The sequence below is a fragment of the Platalea leucorodia genome (genome assembly GCF_965183815.1).
Source record: "Platalea leucorodia genome assembly, chromosome: 4".
NCBI classification, from domain to species: domain Eukaryota; kingdom Metazoa; phylum Chordata; class Aves; order Pelecaniformes; family Threskiornithidae; genus Platalea; species Platalea leucorodia.
In genome coordinates, this window is record NC_138826.1 from 45,414,695 (window position 1) to 45,430,267 (window position 15,573).

At 41.9% G+C, this 15,573-nt stretch overlaps 1 protein-coding gene across 1 annotated transcript; it reads right to left on the reverse strand.

Moving 5' to 3' along the window:
- Positions 1–2,323: 2,323 nt before the first annotated feature.
- Positions 2,324–15,572, reverse strand: AKAP3 (A-kinase anchoring protein 3; the record flags this gene model as incomplete). The annotated part of the gene is given in 12 exon segments (XM_082308843.1): positions 2,324–2,479; positions 3,349–3,432; positions 3,438–3,614; positions 3,616–3,764; positions 3,957–4,039; positions 4,157–4,416; positions 4,419–4,450; positions 4,453–4,609; positions 5,185–5,252; positions 5,255–5,404; positions 5,407–5,730; positions 15,293–15,572. Coding segments are annotated over 12 exon segments (1,920 nt in total).
- Position 15,573: the final 1 nt, after the last annotated feature.

Below are 15,573 nucleotides of genomic sequence, written 5' to 3' on the forward strand. Positions count from 1 at the left end.
CCTGCTCTCAATACTATTTCTCCATCCAAAGCAAGCCTGCTTTGGCTGAGACCTCCCTGTTTTAACTACATCATGCACTGAAATGAGATCATTGCTATACTCTGGCAAATGAGGTTGATCTGTGTGGTCCTCCAGCTGTGCAGAGTGCTTTTCTCCAGGAAACTTCTCCTGTTCACTGTGAAAGGAATTTTGTTATCTGATATTTTTTCTTCCTATCACTATATCTTGTGAACACATGGAAAGGGTCTGATGTTGGGCTTCACCAGATCAAGCACAGAGAAGCTGTGTTGGACAAAATCATTTACTGAGTTCATTGTCCAGGATCCTCTCTGAGGGCTTTCACTGGTGGAAAATACAGCACGACTACTGGCACAAGCCGTGCCGGTTTCCTGCTGAGATACACCGGATTGGCAAAATCTGCCCATGCAGGGAGCTGAGCCATCTGGGAAGATACAGCCCAGGTCACCCAAGACTCATGCTGTCTCCCCACTATGGTCCTAGTTCTGTCGCAGGAGCCCTTTAGGGTGCAGAGGGTCAGTTCGTTTACTGAACTCAATGGAGTCATTCCAGATTTAACGCTAGCGCAAACACGATCAAACTTGGGCAAAAATGCATTCAGCAGGCTGCAAGGAACAGAAACGTGCGAGTTCTCAATTCACTGACCTTCTTAGTAACATTACTGTTTATCTACTGGCTATGTAAGTGTTCATAAAGTAACACAAATGACGGGCCAGGATCAGCTACCAAGTACACAGTTATAAATCCTGATGAAGGGAAGTGATTGCTTACTGGTATTTACTTTACCTCTGTTATTTTAGCTATGCCTTCTAGTACATTTCTAAATAAATTCCCTTCTTGCTTTAATATTTCAAGATCTCTTGCACAAGCAGATATCATATGTCCAATTACATGAAATATTGTAACCCACATAGATATATTTAATTATTGAAAAAATCACATCTTGTAGCCCATTATCAATTTTCTGTCTTCTAAATTTCCTCCATTATTTCAGTATTTTTCTGTTAAAGTAGTTTCTTGGACTAAATTTACTATTCAAGGAGCAATCTTATGGGGGTGTACAACTGAGGACTATGGTACCCTTGTACTTTGTTAAGTCAGGCCTTAACATATTTCTCTACAGTCTCTCTGCCTCTATATAATAGTGTACTGAAAACACATCTAACTTGATCTTCGCTGTCACTCCTTGGTCTCTTTTGGTGCTGTTTTCCTGGCTTTTGCTTTCCACCGTGTATTTGTACTTCAGGTTTTTTTACAGCTGACTTGTGTTTTTCTAAATTCTGTCTTTCCTGATATTATAAATTATATTATAAATATTATATTTTTCTGTCTCTCCTGATACTATATGCAATCTCTCCTTATGTTATAAATTTAATATTTTTCTGGGTCATATTCTATCCCCTCAGTGGTTACTTTTGTCTTTTTCTCATTGGCATTATCTAAAAATTTCAATAATATACTATTTTCTCTATTTTCCACATTACATAAAATCACTCTTAACCTCCAGGCCCTAAATTTGTGTCACAACATGCTCTCCTTGGATCTCTGTGATTTTTCTCATGTCACTATGCAGCTTTCTAAAGAACAGACTACTCATTACAGAACAAAAACCTTGGTTGTTTAGACACCAGTCTCAAACTCACAAATGCTTTCAAGTGGATAAAGAGCGAAGTTTGAGGAATGCTAAAACCATAGCATTTGCTGGGGGACGAGGACTGCGCGGAGTGCGTGAGTGACAGGCTGGTTTGCTGCAAACCCCAAATTGCTCCAGGGAGCAAGGAGCTTGCCTTTCCTTGGGTGGTCCCACTTTCTCATTCCATTCATGGGCAGTTATCTAAGAAACAGAGGGAGAATCAACCTGTATTGCATTCAGTGTGTACAGAGGAGAAACAAACCTGGTAACGACTCAGTATCTCCTGGCTTTGACTCCAACCACAGTGAAAACTCGAGGTGAAGAGCCTAGGTCCCTCTGCACTGGGCCAAACTCAGCCTGAAGGAAGAAAGGTAGGAACTCTGTGGTGGAGGCAGCCAAGAAGAGCACACAAAATTTTCTTCAAGGAGGCCGGTAAACAGCAGTTTTTGTGACTGACATTTTTTCAGAAAGATTTTGCCAGTTATTTTGCATGCTTTTTTAATTCATATGTTTGCCAAGCAGGAGTAGTACAACTAATATCAGCTCCTACAAATCATTGGTGTATAAATGAGATGATGGAGTTCTGCTAAGTGCTTGGCTGACATCAGCATGCTGTGCTTTGCTGGCCCAGCATCATGCTGCTGGTGAGGACATGACAGGCAATGGCCCTGTTCATGAGTTATTAAGCAGCCAGTTCAAGACTGGCAACTGGACAGAGCTGCCTACAACCTCACCAGACTGCCTTTCCTTCTTGTATTTCAGCATTGCTTGTAAAATTTCTCCTACTTTGTATGCCTTCTCTGCTGCTACTGATGACAGTTTCTGAAGCTGCGGAAAACCAGAGACACAACAGAAGCGTGTTATACACCAGAAGCGATATATAAGTGTGATATACCAGATGTACTGATAAGGTCAATTATTTTAAAGGGGAACTGAAGAGAATGTGCACATGCACGTGCTTGTGTGTGTGAGTGAGCACGATGTAGCAGATGCATCTCAGTCCTCTACTTCCATCCTGCTGTTGGAGGCTTACATTCTCCGTGGCTGGATTCTGTAAGAGGCTGCCAAACGGAATGATGACAAGAAGTGAAGAGCTGCTGCCTGCTAGGTCATTAGTAAAGGGAAGAAGACTCCAAACACAACTCAGATATTGCTCTTCTTTGTCCAAGTTGAAAGAAATACAACAAATGCAGAGTGAAAAGTAATTTGGGATTCTGAATTATTTGGATACTGAGAATCCATAGCAATTCAGTAACATGGGTAAAAATGTTTGTGAACAACTCATAATGTTTATAATGTAAATATTTCTTTATTAAATTTCATTGCCATTAGAACATTTCTGAATGAAAACATCTTAATTCACATAATAAATGTTGAAAGCAAATGTATTTGTTACCTTTGAAATTAGACCCACTGAATTTGTGGGAAATACAGCATATAAGATAATTTTGCACCACCTTTGTGCTGAGCTAAAGGTACACATTTTTCTTTATATCTTTAATTCCTATTAGCTTACTACTTTGTAACAAGACAGTAGATTTAATATTACCACATTGCTACTCTGGGCACTAGCTTAAAAAAAGAAATGTCTAGAAAAGATTTTATTAAGAAAATCTTTGTTCCCCATAAGGCAGTAAGATTGAGGGAACCAACCAAACAACTAAGTACAATCAGATTCTAATTTCTGCCTTGCTCACCTTATTTATGAACTCATCATCACCATCCAAGAAGCAAAGCACAGGCATGTCTGCCTGAGATGCAGTCACCCACTGCAAAAGGGCTCAGAGCCGTTCCATACATTTTCAGAAGGATTTTGATTCACCAGTACCCTGCTGTCTCCTGCTCCAGCACCTTTACTGGATCCAGCCACGGAGTTAGCAGTTCCCATGCCCCTAAAGCCTACTGATCCTGTGCCATCGTCGCTGCTCCCTGGCTCTGCCAGAAGTGACTCAGGATTGCTGTTATTTAACTATCATAAGACACAGCTTTAGCACCGTATCTACCAGACCGCCAATAAATTGTGTGCTGCTCCTGTCTTCTGTGCTCAGATTGAGTTGATCAGTAAGCATTTTAGTCAGTCCAGATATGGCCTCTTCACAGGATTGCTCAGTCCCTGAAAGGCCAGTATATCCCTTAGTGGTTTTGCCAGCATTTTGGTTTGTTTCATCAACAATTGGATTTCCAGGCTGACCTTCTGCTTTGCAAACAAAAAAAACCTCTTCTATTTTTGTTTATTAACTTCTGGATTAGCATTAATGTAGGACTGGCCATGTCATTTTCAGGCTTATGCCTTTCAGTGTCTGACTTCTGTCAATCTGATTCTTCAGCTTCTTTTGATGGATCTTGACATCTTTCTGAAAATATCTGGAAGGTGGGACCATGGGTCTCCTATAGTAACAACACATAGGCAGTGGGACTTGCTTTGCTAACGTTGCTACCTTCTGTTGCTCTCTTGTTGGCATTCTGCTAGATTAGATGACAATCTATGGGCAATAATGCAATCACAATAAAGCCCATGAATCTGGTAATATTTTGGCTACATCCCAAATTTCTGAACTCCAGGGCATGTTCCTTGATGATCTTGTTTCAGCTTCCCTTCCTGATTTTGAGCATTGGCTGCATTGGTTTTGGTTTTCATGCCAGAGGGTAAACCCTTGCTTAATAAAGTGGTTACCCACTGCGTCTGCACAGGTTATTTCTTTTTCTTTCGGCAATGTTTCAGTCCTTGTTGCTGCAAACCTGAATTCTGAGCCTTTGCCTCTTTTCATGAACCTGTCTTCACAGAGGCATATGCTAGATGTTATCTCCTCCAGGTTTTTGCACTATCAAGGCAGAATACAAATGATTCAGCATTGCTTGTACAATTTCTGCAGCCTTGCGACTGCCTAGGGTGAACAGAGTCAGCTTCACTGCAGAAGCAACGTCTGAATTAGTCAAGAGTTTGCCTGCTAGGTTGTCCTGGTTTCAGCTGGGATAGAGTTAATTTTCTTCTTAGTAGCTGGTATAGTGCTATGTTTTGGATTTAGCATGAGAATAATGTTGATAACACACTGATGTTTTAGCTGTTGCCAAGTAGTGTTTGTACTGGTCAAGGACTTTTCAGCTTCCCATGCTCTGCCAGGTACTCAAGAAGCTGGGAGGAGGCACAGCCAGGACAGCTGACCCAGACTGGCCAAAGGGCTATGCCATACCGTATGGCGTCATGCCCAGTATATAAAGCTGGAGGAAGAAGAAGGAAGGGGGGGACGTTCAGAGTGATGGCATTTTGTCTTCCCAAGTAACCGTTACACCTGATGGAGCCCTGCTTTTCTGGAGATGGCTGAACACCTGCCTGCCCATGGGAAGAAGTGAATGAATTCCTTGCTTTGCTTTGCTTGCATGCGTGACTTTTGCTTTACCTATTAAACTGTCTTTATCGCAACCCACGAGTTTTCTGACTTTTACTCTTCTGATTCTCTCCCCCATCCCACTGGAGGGGGCAGTGAGCAAGCGGCTGTGTAATGCTTAGTTGCCGGCTGGGGTTAAGCCACGACACGTAAGTTTTTCATACAGGAGGCTATTAAGTCTGAAACCACAGCCTTAGAGTGATTCACTAACATGTTTTCAGCGTAATACAAGCTATATTTGAGTCATTTGCCTGACCTTCTATGGTGTTCGTAACTGAGACCACCATGACTGAAACCACATTATTTGCATAAATTAGTATCTCTTTGCTTAAATTATTTGCAAATTCACCTTGGCCAAAACGTTTTTGTGATGGCATTTTCCCTTCTCTTGTTGTCCTACCCTTCTCTTCTGGAAAAGCTCATTTCTATTGGAAGACTGGTTTATTTCTTTATAAAAAAATGTCTTCTTGGAAGGTGGACTCTCTTCATATTTGTTTTCTTTCATATTGACATGAGTAACATTTGCTGATGGATTATTTTTACATTTATTTGTACCCAGTCCAACAGATTTATGACTAGGCTTTCCAAGAACAGCAAAACATGGGTCAGGGCCATCTGACTTTTCACTAATCTCTTTAAGTGTCATTGCAATGACAAGGTTAGAGAGTCTGTCAGCATAAAAGGAAACCTCTTCTAACTCTCACTTGCCTTCAGGTAGTGGCCTCATCCTCTGTGCCCTTCGGCTCCTTTGGATTTGGAGTAGTTTTCATCTTCAAGTGAAAATCTGGTGGCCCAGCGCTGGATCTGACAAGCAGACTAATATGTTCACCATAGGCACTGAATCCTCCTGGTGATACACTGCACTGTTTGAAGCTCTGCCCCTCAGCAGATGATTGTCTTGAAATTTCATCATTCTTACGCTTTTCAGCGCATCCTCAATGCTGAGTGCACATCTTTCAGGGTCTTTTTGAAACCAGCTCAAGATTTTGAGTGGATCAGATTCCTGTATCAGTCTCAGGAATAAAACAGAATGGAAAGGCATAATGATTTGTTATCCACACCTTTGTCCCTTGGCACAAAGGCTCTTCCCATGTCAAGGAGTTGTGTGTGAGTACCAGGTGAAATTCTGATTGGTCTTGGTGAAGCATCAGTATGTTGTCAACGGTAGCAACTCGCTCCACCAGCAGCATAAACTACATGAATACTAATATGAATAAAGATTAGCTGGTTGTGCCATCATGCCACTAAAGCTTGTTTTATTTTTTCTGTTGAGGGCTACTGTTGCCCCGTAAGTGATGGTTACTGCTATCTGATAGGCTCTATTGCAGCCTCACTACTGAGGACGCTTCTAATTTCAGGCTAGATTAAAACCATACACTCTAAACCACTACTCCTCTGTGGTTTGTTTCTTACAATCAGTGTACAATCAGCCAGCTACACCAACTGTGTATCTTTCCACAGAATGAAGGAGACATGCATTTAAAAAGGAAAGAGTGACAGGAGAAGCTCAGAGCAGTGAGGGGATTTATGGACAGGAATCTTGGAATATTTTGCATTTTCTGAACCTGTCTGGGGACTTGAAACAACTAGCCCTTTTGCCTAGCATTGCTCCCAAGTCAGCATCTGCAGCAAGACTGTATGAAAAATTGTGTACGTCAGTATAAACAGTGCAACGAATACTGGGAAAAATGGGGGGACACAGCATGTGGGTATGTCACTTCAGAAGGCAGCACTAATTCTCGAGGTAGAATTTCCTAGGCTCATCCCCTCTGAATGCCTAAAAATGGCTTTGGCATAAGAAGGGTTTGCATCTGGAGAATATCTTCTACACTTAGTACTGACACAAGCATAAGTTTGTGGTAGACTTCAAAATTGTAGGCATAGCTACAGGTATGCTCATCAAGATAGGCATGACCTTATTTATGTATTTGTAGCTCAGTTAGGTAACAACAGAATGGCAGGGGCTTGACTTAGCCTGCTACAATTCAGGATAAGCCATTTTACCAGTAGCACTCTCATCCAGACAGTATTTCCATGGCCACCGCAGAAATATGAGGCAGCTTACAGCTGTGCTACTCTTTACTGTCCGAAAGCTTCAGTTTTTTCAGACTGGCATTAAATAATATTTGGGTCTCTCTGACTGCACTTAAAGGCCTATTTCCACTAGCTGTAACAGTCAGTGTATTTGGCATCCACTTCAGTGGCCAGTTGTGTCTTCTCAACTAGATACCCTCCACGCTGTGGCTGTGCCACAAATGATTACCTTCCTCCGTATGTTTCTGTCACAGAGTATGGATTTATATGCCTACCTGGCTGTTTGAATGTTGTAGATTTTTTATTTACCCTGGCATGCACCAGTGGACATAGAATAAAGACATGCAATTCTTCACCGTGTTCTATTTTATTTTCTCATCTCTCCTCTTTTAGTGACTCCTTTGAATAGAGCTGTCTCCTTTCTCCTACCTTCCTCAGACCAGCTCCTTTCAAACTCCATGACTTTTTCTGTCGTTTGTGAAACCTGTGTATATATTGCAAGCTGAAATACCAGAGATTATCATAAAGATTCTGTGGAAAAAACATTATTCGTCGGTGGCCTCTTTTTCTTCTTTCTAGCTCTTTTTCCTCTCACCTGTTCTTTCATCTTTAATTTCTACTTAGGAGTGGGATTTTCCAGTATTTAGTTTCTCTCTAAAGCCATTGCAAACAATCCACAACACAGAGTTTTGCCATTTTTTTCCTATCAATCTTTGTATCAGTATTTGGAAGTTAAACAAAACCCAAACATTCTGTTAAACTCAAGGTATGCAGCTGCATGAATTTGAAGAGTTAGAAAATTAGTACTGTGTTAAAGAATCTTCAGTCAAAATTTTGAAGATGTGATCACTACACAGAGGATGCAGACTGAACTATACATGCTTCTAGAAATACTCACCCTTGGCATCCGAATCCTTATACACAGGAAATGAACCTTTACAGTTCCTCTAAGAAACCAGAGCACCTTTGCTGAGCAGTCTGAAAGAGCTAGTCTAGACTTACCCAGGTCTAGCTTCAACTCAAAATTACTTGGTTTGGATTAACACACTAAATGTTAATTCAAATACTCCTGGCTTGTGCCAAGGATAACGTTATTAAGCACTGAGGAACACGGTCTGAAAAAGTATGCAATCGTTTACTTTGGCTGATAAGAAAACATATATATATATATCAGATGAGGAATTCTACGTCTCAGTTCTCTGCATGTGCTTACCCAATTTACAGTACAAGAAACCGAAGAATTTTGCTTTCCCTTATTTAGACAACAAATTCCTTACTGCAAAGCAGCAGTAACTACTGTATGTAAGCAACAGTGACATTTCTACATTCAAGGGATGGCAGTCCTAGAATTAAGCAGTGAGAAGAATCCAAAGTTGTGTTGCACATGTACAAACATTTGGTATTTGGTAGCAGAAAGTGTTCCTTTTATTAGCAAATTTAACAAGGCAAAGGTGTAACTTTCTTAAAAATAGTTAACCAGATACAATCCTCTTTCTTGCTTTCCTGGGTGCTTTGTCTACATGCAGATACATATACAAAATGATTAAAAGAAACACATTTTTTACTGTCCAGTTCTCTTCTGTCTAGCCTCCAAGAATATAATGATCTACTTTACAGAGCTTTCTGGCTTCTGCAGCCAGCAACAGTATCAGATATCAATGAGAAAAAAAATAAAAATCCAAGAAAGGCATGGATATGAAAAGAAAAGAAGTGTTTACAGTATGTAGTGAATTATGAAAATATGAGGTTTTCAATTTTTCACCAGAGAAAAGTCAGAATTTAATTCGGTCACTTAATACTTTATTTGCATTTATGGACAGACTCACACACTGAAACTGGGAGTTTTCAGGAAAAAAGGAGGTCTTCCAAAAATCTTTGTCTGAATGAAAATACAAGTATCAAAAATAAAAGAAGCTTTTGTAGGCTGAGCTTGCAATTTTTTAAATTCATGCAAGCGAGTATATTACACCAGATTTCTAAAGGAGTAGAAAGTTGTAATTTAATGCCTTAACTCCAGAAAATGCCTCTTGCCTCTTCTGGAGATGAGCTGTATTTAAATTAAGTTTTTGAAATAACTTACCTTTTTGTTCCTGCGACAGGCTGAAAGATTGTGATTTTCCTCAGCATTTCCAAGAAAAACTGTAGGCTGTCATGTATAATTAGAGTCTAAAATGGACGAAAACTGTTGTTAAGAGATCTTCGTGAATGGCAACACCAGCACGCTACTTTTGCTAATTTTTATCTTTACTAGGGGTCTCACAATGCATTTGAGAACAACATAAATCAAATGCAGCAATATTATTAGCATTTGGAAAGTCTTGTTAGATGCTAAAATAGTAACTGAGTGTGAAAAAGAGAAAAACAGCAAAACAAGAACAAATCAAATTCTCTCTTGTTCTCATTGGGCAAAAAGTGATGGCTTAGATGCGGATAATCTGCTGGCTTTAATTGGGCTTTCGTTTAGTCCATGGCCATGAATTTGCTGAAGCAATGTAGTCCAGAAGTCTAGCCTCGTGCACACTGAGGTATCTATCTACTTTCCTAGGTGCATAAGCAGTAGCTCTGATACGTGTTGTTTGAAAATCAATTTTTGTGGAGAGAGCACCCACTTAGTTAAATATTATGATAGTCTCTTTTTTTTGTAGCATGCATAATTCAAGTGCCAACTGTCTTTCATGCTATATAAAAGACTTTTGCCCCAATAACCTGTGTTCATCTTTCTCCAAAGGAATTTTCTTGTTTATTTTTGCTTTTTTTAGTTTTCTACATAAACTACCCTGTAACAATTGCAATTATGGCAAAGTATAAATCAAAATATAATTAACTGAGCAGACATTATATCACTAGTGTTATTCAACCCTGTTGAGAAAGAATTGGGCTCCAAAGTTTTAAATGCTCCAGATCCTTCAAAGTCTTAGGCAGACAGTTGATTTTACAATTTTGAAGATTTTCTGCTGATTTCAGTGAGCCTGTCCACGAAGAGTACTTTTGCAAATGTTCATGTTTGAAAGAGAATGCTACAGCATTCATATAACACATGCTGTCTTACTCTAGTGCACTTATGAAATCTAATTTTTCAAAACTATCAAAAAATGCCACAGAAATTCTAGTCTGCAGCACTACTGCTGCAGAATTTGAATTAATTTTGCTGCAAAGGCTTGGTTATTGATACAGTGAAATAGAGGAAGGTTGTCAACTGCATAGTTGTTCTCTTTTCCATGGATGTTTTTCATTTATTTAATGTTGCAAGACTCACTTAATATTACTAACAGTAGCCATGAGGGGTATTTGAATTCTCTATTAAGTATTTTGTGCGTTTGATGTGCATTTTGATTGCTTTTTCAATCATATCATCTTCTCATCCAATTTCCTACTTTATTTGAGTGTTCCATATTGCTAGAGGTGGGACAAAATGCTTACAGCTTGGATTATAAAATCCTGATAAGGAAATCTCAGGGACAGATATGGTACCTGTAATTCTTTTTATTCATTTTACTTTGGAAATTACTAATTTTCAAGTTGACTGTGTCCCTTTAAATGAGAAAAAAAACCCAGCTCAATTCATTCCACCCATTTATGGTGGCATGAAGCCTACCTTGCTGGAGAGCAAAGGAGACCAAGAAAAACAGTTCTGTCAGTGCAATTCAGCAAGAGGATAAACGGGAATGGGAAGCCTCAGGGATGTCTTGCTGTCATTGAACCTAACTGTAAAGGAAGATTAATTCACCTCAACCTACCCAGTGAAAAGTGAATCTCTTACCAGATAAGGCAGTTAGTGCTCACGAGGAAGAGTTTCTCGAAATTAAGATTTACAGATTACAGACAACATAAATAGAGGCATTCTGATAATTGTTTGAAGCAATGTTTTACACTGATCCTGGGTGTGACCGATCACCGAAGCCCAACAATGGAAAAAGCCTCTGAAGAGACAGGCAAGGGCAGCGTGCTCATGAAGAACGTACGGAGTGACTGACTACAGCTGTTGCACAGAAACCTGAACTTCCCTTGACACAAAGGGGACCGGAGGGTGGCCTTTGTTCTAGAGAAATGGCTACATCGGCTGCGTGAATCAACCAGCTGGAGGACTGCTCATCCCTGACTTACAAAAGAGCACAAATGTCTTCCTGTGGTAGCCAGACGAGGATGAGGAGTGTATATGTGAGAAACCTCTTTGAAATAGTTCTAGACTATTCACATCTGAGACTTCTCACTATAGATTTCTTTGCCCTGCACCTAAGATGGCTTCAAACCACGTATTACTACTTCCCACCATCATGATGGTGAGCATATTATAGGGACCCATGATGAGAAACATGTTTGTATTGTGAGTCAGCTGTCTACTGCGATTGCTATAGTCTGCTAAGTGTAATTTGTATTTGTATTGTGATTTAAATACATTGCTCTGCCATTCTGCTAAATCAAAATCCCATGTAACATCAAATAATTCAGATAAGTAGATCTGGTATTAAACATTAAACCCCCCCAGGTGTGGAATATCTAAAAGCACCTAATTAGAGAGTATTGGCCTCTGCTACTGGGTCAGATGTGCTGAGTGGGATCCAGGACAGCACAAGTATCAGCTACCCCTTAGCTTACATCCAATATCTACTGGAAGGACAATGGAGGTTCTCACTGTTTTCCCGGGGTTACCACTGGACCAAAGTAGCCACAAATTCACACTGGTGGTGTAAAAATGCTGTGGGCAACCCCCATTCCCTCTGCACCTTGCTCTGAGTTCCAGGAGATGTCGTTCCTGTGTGCCCTCACCCTCCTCTTCCTATGACACTTCTGTCCCAGAAGCCCCGCATGTAGGTGTAACATGAATTTCAACTGAGGCTGAATTTAACCTGCTGTAACTTTTAGTTTATCTACAAACAAGCTTTATTGTCAGCACTAAAATATTTTGTTTATGTAAGTCTTAATGTGAGATGGTGACATGTTTTTCTCAAAGTTATTTATTGTTGCATACTATGAGAAAGGCAATTTGAGGGAAGGCTGGGATAACTTAGGATAGCACTCTTACAAGGATAAGAAAACAATAACAGTATCACACTACTAAGAAACAATTTTAAAAAAAACAAAACGGGTATTATAAAAGTTATAATTCTATATGAACAGAGGAAGCTGAAGGATTGGGATATTAACCTAAAGATATGCTACCTATAGGAAATAAAGTTAACCAATAACAATAATATCAATACTTTATTCTAATATAGTGCTTTTCATTAGTATATTTCTAAGTGTTTCACAAAGTAGACATCATTATTGCACTTTATGGATGCAGAAGCTGAGATGTGACAACGTGACATGATTTCTATATGTCATGGGGCAGACCAGCAGCAAAAGTGGGAACATACATACCCTTGGTCTCCTGAGTGCTGACCCTGTGCTTGATCCACTGGCAATGCTGTGATCCCCTTCTGCCATCTACAGTATATAGTCTAGCTTCGTCTAAGTCAAATTCATAAGTAGCATCACAGGAAACGACCTATCATGCAAAGATCTCTGCAGCATATGTCTGTTTTCTTGCACTCAGAAATGGCTTTCATTCTGATTCATGGCGTGTTTCAACTGCAGCATGAGAAATTAACACCTTGGGGAAATGACAATACATCTTACAAACCAAACTCTGCTCAGGGAGTTGGCAAATGAAACAGATGCAAGATACCATGAAGTAGGTGCAACGCAGCAGGTGCAGAGCAGAGGTACTTCCTGCCTTCCACCCTGCAGCCCTCCTGACTGCTGGCCTAAGCCACCCAAACACCTCGGCAGAGAAACCCAGCAGAAAAGGAAGGAGGAGTTTGCAGAGGAAGGAGACTATCTGCTGTTCTTCACACACCTCTCAAAAGAGCCACATTACGGACAAGGGGGACTATGGCGAGGGGAAGTCTCAGAAGTGAACAGTCTAGAGAGGTTTCTTAAACCGCTGAAACATCCACGTGAATTCAAAGGATGGTGAAATCAAAAAGTAAATGGTGTCTCCAGGCATTAGCTCATGTTCTTATTTATCCCTTACATGCACTGAATAATCTGAAGAATGGATTGGACTTTCCTACCTCAGCAGCACGGGCGTGTTTGTTGGGCCCAGGGAGCTTTCAAAGGATGGTTTTATAACTAAGCTGTCGGGTTGTTCTCACCAGACAGGCTCTTTGATCTCCTGCTTATCTTACTCCAGCCAGAAAGCAGAGTGACATCAGTATTTCCATAGCAACAGTAACGCCACAGGGAGACCAAGGGTGCAGGGTTGTGTGGAAACTGAGGCATGCCATTCACACCTGCCAGCCGTCACAGTCAGCATTTGCAACTAGCCTGCTGTTCCCTGATGTGGGAGAGCTGAGAGATGCCAGAAACACTCAGCATGGGACTCTTAATAAATCCTCGCACATTTTAGGTGATCAGTAGCCCTGAGGCTGCTTTTAGATGTTTGGCTCTAACTTCCCTGGGATTCAAATACAGTGAGATAGTCCTTAATCAGCAATATGATGTTCCAAATTGTTTTTAAAATCAAATTCAGCTCCCTGTAAATTGCACATTTAACCTAGTTAACTTGTAATTGGAGCATCCAACACAAGTTGGATGTGTCCATTATCTTACTGCTTTTTTTTCATGATTACATCACCATAAGACATAAGCATCTCTGGTCAACTAGCACATCTTATCCCTACAATAGTACTGCTGAAATAGGAAAATATTCTTTTAAAAATGGAGAGTGGAAACCACAGAGCTCTGGTTCAGCTCCTAAAACCAGGGGGTGGCAAGCCTGGAGCAGAAGACATGTCTCCTGTTTTATAGTCCTTTGCCTTAGCCTTAATTCATCCTTCTCCTTCTAGTCCAAGATTAGAATTTGTTATAAAATCACTTCCCATGGACATTTATGTCACTGTACAGAACAATTAAAGGTCAAGTCCCCACAGCAAGAGGCTCTGACTTGGATCAAGAACAAGACATGCATCTGTGAGATGCAGGAACTGGATATGCACTTTCATGTAGCTGTGCGCCATTTATGAAATGAGGCTAGGTACCCAGTTCTGCTTGGTAAATTCACACCACTTTCCATGAGCACCCATTACATTTGCAGATTGTGTGCATCAGCTTTTTTGTACTGTATCTAAGCACAACCGTACAAACTGCATTTCCCGAAGGCATTGAGGCAGGCTGGGCCGCTCAGAAAAGCTGTGGTGAGACCGTCAGGCACGATGAAGGTGGAGAGAGCAGCGGTGGGTAGGTAGTTTGGAGGTGGGAGGTAGAGGGGGCCTGCTGCTGTGGTTCCCAGCTACCAGCAAAAAGAGATGAGCACGTTTCGTTCGGTGTGCACCTGGCTTACATGTCAAAGAAAAACAGCGCGTTGTGGCTGAGAACTGGAGATGGCCAGAGTTCACAGAGGATCCAGATTTTTGCCCCAAGCCCCAAATCACCTGCTGTGCCACAGCTCTAGCAGAACTGCCACTTGGATTTGCGTCAGAAGTCGAGTTAAAATCAAGTATTTTGGAATCTGTCCAAATTGCCAGAAGTATTCCCTGACTGTTCTGCCCTTTACTGCGCTGATGTTTTAAAAACTTTTTGGTGAATATGAGCACCAGCTACAGTGGCGTAAGCCAGGTTACAGAAGAACAGCCATTTGTATTCAAGGCAGACCAAAAAGCAATGGGAGCCCACTGGAAAAATGAGGCTATAGTAGTGCGAGTAGCAGATTTAGAGTGCTCTGTGTGTGACTGTGATGCAACATTCACGGCAGCGCTTGCTTAAGGGAAAAAGTCCCAGTGAAATCCTGGGATGACAGAGGGAGTTAGGAACTTGTAGAGTGGTTGCATGTCTGGAATCGTAAAATTGTTTAATCCCCATTTAAGGCTAATTTAATGAGGCCAGGTAATTCAAGGCACAAGTAACGAGTTACTGAAAACGTTTTCAAACCGTCCAGCTCAGCAGTGGCCAAAGTTACTGTCATTTCGTTGCTGGACTTGGCTCGCTCCCCACTGGACAGGCACTCGGAAGCAGGCGCCAGGACCTGTGAAACTGCAGTTCCCCTAGAGAGATGAATACATATTTCAGCTTGGGGTTTTCAAATGCACCTGCAAGCGCTGGGGGTCATCCTCCCTCTGAAATGCCTCTCTTGGGTGCTTCTAAACCCCCATCCCACCCCCCGGACCGGCGAGTCTACGACCTCAAGCGCCCTTCCCCAGTCGGGCCGGGACCGCGCAGCGCACCCTGCCACCGAGCTCACCGCCGGGCCGGCTTGGCTCCAGCCCGGCAGCTGCTCCGCTGCGAGGGGCTAACGACTGCCCGCGCCTCTGCTCAGGGCCGCCCGGGCCGGGGCCGGCGGGAGCTCCGGCAGGACCGCGGGCCGCCGGCGACTGAGAGGAGCCGCCGCCGCCCCCCGCCCGCGGCGCGTGCCCCGCTGCCCGCACGCGCGCTGCGGCGGCCGGGCTGCGCAGGCGCTCCCCCCCGCGGTGGGTGGCTCTCTCGCGCGCGCGCGCGGCGGCGCGGTTTGACCCTGTCCGCATG